This window comes from Stylophora pistillata, chromosome 5 (genome assembly GCF_964205215.1).
Source record: "Stylophora pistillata chromosome 5, jaStyPist1.2, whole genome shotgun sequence".
Classification (NCBI taxonomy): domain Eukaryota; kingdom Metazoa; phylum Cnidaria; class Anthozoa; order Scleractinia; family Pocilloporidae; genus Stylophora; species Stylophora pistillata.
This window is the reverse complement of record NC_142523.1, coordinates 16,289,390-16,298,184: the sequence shown is the minus strand read 5'-3', so window position 1 is coordinate 16,298,184 and position 8,795 is coordinate 16,289,390. Positions and strand designations below refer to the sequence as shown.

Genomic DNA, 8,795 nt, shown 5'->3' with positions numbered 1-8,795 from the left:
CAGTTGACTTTATTGGCCACCGTGGAGAGTTTTTAAAGCTGATCGCCTCCCCCTTGCTAACAATAAAGGTCTACCAGAGCTCAGAACACAACGTTTTACTGCATCAAATTTCTAGAGTGGAAAGAAGAAAAGCAGGCCAGGTTTACCATTGACATTCTCAGGCTACAGTTAACTGTAAATGAAGTCAAGTCATCATCCCGGCGTTATGCTCGATACTTTGACCATAGCATTATGCCCAAAATTGCCGCCATGATTTATCTGACCCTAGCTAGCTGGTGTTCATTAGAGAGGACAAGTTTTAATTTCTTTGTTAATTTTCACTGTGGCCTAGGCCTTCTTTGGAATTAGAGAAGTTATCTCTACGTAAAACATATATCGAATTTCTCAGCGTTACGAAAGTATTGGATTTAGCCGAGTAATAACTACAGATTTGGCTGATACAACAACAAGTTACATGTATTCCATGGTCAACTTGTCTTTCTAAACTTAGCATAGTGACCCCGCGCTTCTGTTCAAAATCTAGCCTTCAAGAGGTTGATAGCACACTTTATGTTAAGTTTGACAAATTATTTGAGGTAAGTTCTTATCATTAAACGGAACCACCAATACATGTCAGTTGATCTAGCCGGCTGGTCAATGAATAATGGCTGAAATATGACCTAGCTTTGTACCTGCAGGATGTTCGAGCACGATTAACTTTTATTTAAAAGAATTCTTTGATAATAACATTAATGACAATAATAGTACTGTTAATGACAATGATGATAATAATATAATTGCTATTGGTATTTACCGAGACTAGCGTTTAGGGCGCGCTCTGATTGACTACTCAAGTTCCGATTATTTTTTGATATTCACCTCTTGGAAACGCACACGAAATTTGCGCCCGAAAATATCGTAACCGTTGCAGGAATAAACGAGTTAAATTCATCTTTTTGTGCTATACTAAAACAACTTTTCAATTTTAGAGTGGATATTTACTCCACCCCTTCACAGCTCGTTTAACATCTACCACCTCCACTTTGGTGAAAACTTGTAAATTATAGACTACGATTAGTCCCTCCATCTCGGCGAAGTCTAGCACGCGACTGAAAAGAGATCAGCAACCTTGTTAACTCTGTTACTAAAACGAAGTTATCTTATATCTCATTCACGCGAAAAGTAGGGGACATGTTCAGAGAAAACATTTTAAGCGACATAAAAGAATATATTATTTACTTCGGGACTTCGATAATAGGAGAAAACAAGGGCCATAATTGGTCTATAATTAGTCCCAATTATAGCTCTTGGAGAAAATCTTGAGAGCCAGGATGACGGAAAAAACGAAATGGAATAGTCTTCACCGTTCCTTGCATGAAAACGACAGGAGTAATTAGGACTGGGCTCTAGAGACTTCCTCGATCATTATTCGGGATACTGATACCCATCCAGTATTGGCATCACCCTGTGTATGACCACTGGGACACTTTCCTACCCATAACTCCACAGTAACCCTGCCTTGTGGGATGTTTTCACAACATCCCTCAAATGATCTGTGGTGAAGCAGATCTGGATTCCCAGACGGCCAATAGTTGTACACAGCAGCCTCAATTGTCATTGGTCCACTGCATTCATTTCCATTAAACTTGAAGAACCACCGGTTGCATTTACTTGAAGTGCCTTGGACTCTCATATTTCCTTGGAATGAGACTTTAATGGCTGTATCAGACTGCAGCTTGTTGAATGAGCAATCCTGGAACAAATGGCAAGAAGACAGTATCAGTGCAAAAAGCTTTTATAACAATGGTACACATTAGGGAAGAATTCAATGACTTTGTACTTTTCCTCCCTGCTATGAAGCACAGAATTGAATACAAATTAATTTTGTTGACTTCCATTTTAAAATTTTAAAAATGTTTATTTAATCCAACTCCCAAATATTTTTATGGCATCTTCTAGATATTTCTATACCTTGATCTTTCCACTATCTCTGCCATCATTCATATTTTTCCACACACACTGTTTCCAGTTGGTCTGTGACACTGCACTATTCACACTTTCTCCTTTCTCTCCCTCTCAGCGGTCCACCGCTGCCACGTGACCCTTCATTGCCTTTATTTCCTTTTATTCCCATCATTCCAGGTGCGCCATTTTTACCACGTGACCCTTGATTTCCTTTTTCTCCTCTTGTCCCTGTCATGCCTCTCGGTCCCTTGACACCAGGCTCTCCCTTGGCTCCATCTTTTCCCTGTTGTCCTTGCAACCCCGGGGACCCAGGAATTCCCGGCATTCCTGGTATGCCATTGGATCCTGGAATCCCTGAAAATCCCCGAGCAAAGATGGATTTCTGGAAAGGAAAAAAGGTAATCGGATCGACTCGCTAGATTGAGTGTTGAGTTAGAAAAATTACAAAGACTACGCTTTCATCCCTACAAACCTATTTCGTGATTGCTCACTCATCAGGGGATTTTATAAAATAAAATCATAGAATAAAATAAAATACTTAATGCTTAATACTGATCACTCTCACTTACACAATCATAAATCCTGGCAAAACAGTTTTTGCACTGAATGGAAAATTAACTGTGTGTTTGTAGAGGTCTAACTGTTGTTCGGTGCCATAAAAAAGGGGTCATCACACGTTTTCTAAGCTATTTCAGGTTTTTTTAAATTTGTCATCACAATTTATTCAAGATGTCCTAACACCTCCCCTGTGAGAAAACACATTGGCAACCGGGTAGTGCGATTGCCTTGTGTGAGAGAGGCTTTCCCCCAACCTCCCCATGCTAAGTAGTACTAATGCGATCACAACAACTGATTAAACTGAAGTCCATGCGGCCGACTTTCAAAATTTTAAGGTCGGATTTTCCGTTCCTTTCCGACCTCGATAGACCTTCTGGAGCTCAAAATGAAAAGTGAATATGCTATCGAATACTCTGTTCGAAAAATAATGGATATCAAAGTCTTAGAAGCGACGGAATAAGTTTCCCAGGCAACGACATTCCGATTCTTCGATGCGATGCGAATTATGGCTATAAAGTGAAACCCGAGCTATACTACTTTATAGTATTGTATCAGCCTTTACTTTAAGTAATTGAGGCCCAGTGACAATTTGTCGTTTCCACAGCCCGGCAAATTAAATATCATGGTTACACTATGGTATGTCCGTAAAGTGCTGTTTGATTGAAGTTAATGTGTAAAATATCATTTCTCATTTGATCTTGTTTTTCTATGGGAACCAATTGTCCAATAGATTTTCTTTTCAGTTTTGATCATAGGTAGCACGATTAACAATTTTGATTTTGATTTGGGCATCGTACGCGGAATTGCTATTGTTTTTCAGTAATTATTGGCCTGTGTTGTTAAATATTTTAGCAGTGTCACAAGCCCGAACAATTTGAAAAAATTCTCATAATTATAATCACATTAATCATAGTTCATTCTTTTTTTGGAGTGAAATTCCTGGCGCTTATTCAGGCTGAAAGGTGCCAGAAAGAACAACTGTGCGCTCCAATATGCATCTTAGGTAATTAAAAGTTTCTCGATGTTACCTGAATTGTTTACGGTCGTCTGCACTTGATCAATTCATTGCTTAAATCATGTGGTTTTGTTGAAATGTACCGCTACTTCACAAGTCTTTTTCTTAGTGACCATAGCAGACTTATGGTTGCGAAATCTAACTCTAAAGTCATTTGTTGTGGAACCAGTGTATTGTAGGCAACATTTCTTGCACGAAGCCAAATAAATGATGTTCTTAGAATCAGAGGAAAGTTTCGATCGTATCTTGTAACTTTTGCTTGTTTGAAAACTTTTAAAGTGAATTCGATTCAACCAAGAAAATTGCGACAAAGATCGCATCTTGTTCTATTACATTTAAAACATCCCTTAACCTCAGCAGCCCCTTCTACAGTAATCCCTGTAGACATAAATTCAGTTGTGTATCGCTCCTTAAGAGACCCATTTGTACCTACCCATCATCGCAGAAGAAAAGGTTCAGTTTTTAGCCGATTATCGTCGCTGGTTCGTTCTTATAGATCACAACTAATAATTAAGCAATGTAGGTGTTTAATTACTTCAGCGTATTACGATGATATTTAATGCTCAAGCACACAATTTCAATCTCGTGTTGATCTGAGGTAGCTGTTTCAGCGCTCTTTTGTATTAAATATAGTTAGAGGTACACAACACAATTTAACAAAACTGAAAAGGCTTAAACTAGTTGTTTCTTGGCGATTCATATCTAATATTTCGAAATTTCGATACCCTCAAGGATGTCGCAATATACCTTGCGCATGGTGAAAAGTTTATCGGTCGATTTTTTACTACATATTTCGTAGCTGTTCAAACAAAAACTTACGCTTCCATTGTATCAACGTGACCCGAATCAATTTCTGATAAAACAGCGGCTAAAGAGCGATAACCTCTCTCGTATAATTTCTTTCTAGCGGGATGCTCGTAGTAGCCAACTCGAAAGCTTGGCTCCTTTGGCTACTACACACTCTTTCCACTGCTTTGTGTACACTCGTGTATAGTTAGAACTCTCTTCTTTTTTTTTCTACTTTTTCTCTTTCTCGTTGTTGTATTTTTTAGTAGAATAAGTGTGAATAAAGAATGAATGCCATGCTTGCCCCGTGGTGGTCCCGGAAATCATTGCGCAAACACAAGGATCGATTACTGGCAACTCATTCGTTTGTCGTCACATTTTGCTCAAGCTTTCCTAACACTTCCCCTATGAGTAAACACATTGACACCCATGCAGCGCGATTGTCTCTTGTGAGAGAGGCTTTCCCCCTACCTCCCCAGGCTAAGTAGTACTAATGCGATCACAACCGGAAAATGATTAAAGTGAAGTCCACGCAGCCGACTTTAAAAAATTTTCAGATAGGATTTTCCGTTCCTTTCTGACTTGTGGGGCTCAAAATGAAGAGTGAATATGCCATCGAATACTCTGTTTGGAAAATAATGGATATCAAAGTCTTAGAAGCGACGGAATAGATTTTGAATCAACGACATTCCGATTCTTAGGTGCGATGCGAACTATGGCTATAAAGTGAAACCCGAACTATATTACTTCAAGTAAGGCCTAGTGAAAATTTGACCTTTCCACAGCCCAGTAAATATCATGTCTACTCTATGGTATGTCCGTAAAGTGCTGTTTGATTGAAGTCAATGGGTAAAATATTATTTCTCATTTTCCTCTTGTTTTTTTTTTTTATGGGGGCCAATGGTCCAATAAATTTTCTTTTCCGGTTTTAACCAATTAAACCAATTTGACCCGTAAATTATAGGCTTAAACATCCCTTTCACTGCGGTTAGTCTCTTGCGTGATCATTACGGGAGACGAGTTTTTACACCCGAGCATGCACGACAATGGCATATGCGTAGATGGAGTGCGCAGTGGCAATAGCAGGCACTGTCCAGCAAAATCCTCCATAAACAGAACGATCATTCAGCGAATTGGTAGTATAGAAAACAGGGGTACTGTTTATTGAAGAAAGAGGCTTCACCGAATATTACTTTATTTGCGTATAATGAAAACTGTAATTTAAAAGATGTTCAAGCAAACTTTGAAACATTTTTTGAATGAAACTGGTATATGTCACCATCTGACGCTTGTCAGAGAACGCAGATGAAAAAAAGGCATGAAACTTTTAAAAGAAGAACAGTGCTGGTTTGGCACACAGACTCTAATAAAATGACTTTCACTACGATCTTTTGTGTACTGTTTCTTTCCATCGAGGATTAATCTACGAAGATTGACCCCTGTTTAGTTTTCAATGGCAAGGCAACTCACTGTGATAAAAATGTAAATGTTTATGAGACTATCTTTCAACAAATTTTCTGAAGCTAATGACGGATGAACGATTTTTCTTGCACTCAGCTTGGCAGACATGAGTGGTAATTTACTTTTTTAGTTCCTGGTTTTTTATTTTCAGGAGCTCTAAAGTATAGTTGGTGGCAAAGAGTGAGGATTTGGACCGCATAGCATTCGATTGCGACACCGCAGGGATTACTTTCCTGTTGGTGGGGATATGGGGCCATGCTCCCCTGTAAAATGTATTAGTAAAAAATAAATTAGTTGCTAAGACGTACATTTCATTATTCTGAGCGAGACTTCCCGCTGTTAGAAAATGTTCGAAGCGAGCACAAAGGAAACAAGGAGTTCATTATATGTAATCAGAATTTAATCAGAAACCTTAAATGCGTGAGAAATAATAGTTTCAGCGCAAGAGCATAAGATTTAATTAATTCGCGTGAGTCTCAATCGCTCTTGAGAGCTACTAGAATAAAGCACAAAGTTTACCTGACATGGCTCTTTGTCAGCGTCAGCCTGAGGATTCTGTTGTTGAGGACTGGTAGTTGTTCCCATTGAACTTACTCCTGGTTTGGGTAAGAAAAATAACAAAGCTGCGACTATCAGAAGCTTCGTCATACTAGGCCCGGATGGTTACTTTGCTTGAATACTTTATGTTCGCTATAAAATCTTCCAATGTGTGTGCATTTTTATATCCTACAGAATTTCCTTGAAATGTAAACTGTTAGTTACCAGGCTAAATCGAGAACTTAATTAAGGAAGCGACAGAGCTAAATGATAACGGGAAGTCTGAAACTACTTGAAATCACACACGGGTAAAAAACTTAATTCTGATATCCTTGTCGCGTTCATTGGTCAAGCACGTATTGACAAATAATCCCCATAAGTTTAGAGAAACTACTCTCAACATCTGGGCGACGTGGTTAAGTTTCCACTTCTTATCAAACGTGACGTATTAAGGAGGAAGAGACATTTGATATGCTGTGTGACATGATCTTGGTTTGGTCTTTGGACGGTTTCACGTAGTCTGCATCAATTCTTAAACGTTTTAAACGCCGTGCGTTAGATTGACTCTGAGGCGAGATCATAGTTTTAATCCTTAAACTCCGTTCATGAATGTGTTTTGATCATCAGGTGCACATTGCAGACGTGCCTTACCAAGTATCTTGTTTAACTGAAACAATAATGTGTCTGAATGAGGAAATAGCTATAGGTGATTAAGTTAGTTTGACCTAGCTCGTTATTAATATCACAGATAACCGTGTTGTAATTCGAAAAATGTTTGTAGCCAGTCCTCACCAGAAGTGGCTGGTGGTCGTTTTCTCGAAAACTATTGCAATGGCCTATGACTGCCTTCTAGTTAAATATATAGAGCAGTCCCAAGTGCTTCGAAAACAATGAATTTAGCAGATTGATAATCACAGATCTGGCTGGTACAGTAGGGAATTAAATATATTCCATAGTTAATCCGCTTTTATTTAAAAATCTAACTTAGTTCCGAGAAGTTATAACACAAAATTTTCTTGAAACTTCTAGTGATGATAACAATAATTATGCTCATCAATAGTTTTAACTTAAAAGTTATCATAATTATTTTATCAACGATCAGTGATTATTTGTTGGCACGATTTATAGACCACTTTCATAAATGGCTGCCGGATTAATATTCTTTTGTTTAAATTTGAATTAGCCCTTCTTGCCTCGTTCTCCAGTACAAAATTCAAAAGAATACATTATCTCAAGCGAGGCCAGAAGGGCTAATTTAAATTTAAACAAAAGAATATTAATCCGCCAGCCATTTATGAAAGTGAATAAAGGTTGATAGTTTCTAAAGAAACTGTTTGGGGCTGCGTCGGTGGGGGTAACGAAATAATTTGAATATATCAACAAAGTTGAAATGGTAAATTGGCCACCGTTACGATTATAAAAGCTGACGTTTCGAGCGTTCAGCCCTTCGTCGGAGCGAATAGGGGAATTGTGGATTGTGTATGCTTTTAAAGGCAGAAAAAGGAGTTACGTGATTGGTGGGAATATGGCAACAAGAAAAACACGAATAAATTAGTGGAATGAAAAGCGTTCGTTGATACCTGTGGATTTAGACTGCTGGTTTGAAAGATGAGCTTTTGTTGAAGAGTTTTCCGGCTTTCCGAGCTACCTAAGTGTAAGGAAAGACCGCAGATTGCCATGTGTTGCTTAGAAAATGGTTAGGTAAATTAAAATGTCTAGCGACTGGTTTCGATGTGTCCTTGTCATTCCTCTCCACGTCGCGAAGGTGTTCTCGGAATCGGTCACCTAGTCTTCGGCCTGTTTCGCCGATGTAAATCTTTTTGCAATAAGTGCAAGTTATGCAATAGATTACATTGTTGGAGGTGCACGTGAAGTGATCGGTGATCTTAATGGATCGTTTGGGTCCCGACATTTTCTCAGTGTTGTCAATGAAAGGACACGTTTTGCATCGTGCACCAGCGCATTTAAAAGTGTCTGGTTGGTCATTAGTCTGAAAAGAACTTCCGACCAAAAAATTGCCTATGTTTTTGTCGCGTTTGAATGAAATGAGCGGAGGCTGCGAAAAGATAGTGCTTGTCTCTGGATCGTTTTGAAGTAATCAAAAGGTTTTAAGAATGATGGATTTAACTGAGTGGTTATGAGGGTGAAACGTGAGAGTGAATGGAATGCGGTCGGAATCTTCCTTTTGTGACGTTTGTAGTGCTGAATGTCGATCAATAAGTTGGGCGCGGTGGTAACCCGCTTGAACGACAGAATCAGGGTAGCCACGTTTATCGAAAAACTGGCACATTGACTCTGATTTGTGGTGGAAATGAGAGTCATCACAACATAAACGACGAAGTCTTAGAAACTGAGAAAAAGGAATGGAATTCTTAACGTGAGATGGATGCGGCGAAGACGAATACAACAAGTATGCGACACAGCAATACAGCAAGTTATGCGAGTCTGTAGGTTTGTAATACACACTAGTGCATAAACAGTTACCTTAAGTTGA

General features: G+C 38.8%; 1 protein-coding gene across 1 annotated transcript; it reads right to left on the bottom strand.

Moving 5' to 3' along the window:
* Nucleotides 1–678: 678 nt before the first annotated feature.
* On the bottom strand, nt 679–6,429 carry LOC148730549 (collagen triple helix repeat-containing protein 1-like). Its single transcript, XM_088762301.1, is given in 4 exon segments — nt 679–1,732; nt 1,951–2,058; nt 2,060–2,326; nt 6,284–6,429. Coding segments are annotated over 4 exon segments (864 nt in total). The 5' UTR covers nt 6,413–6,429; the 3' UTR covers nt 679–1,372.
* Between the last annotated feature and the right edge of the window lie 2,366 nt (nt 6,430–8,795).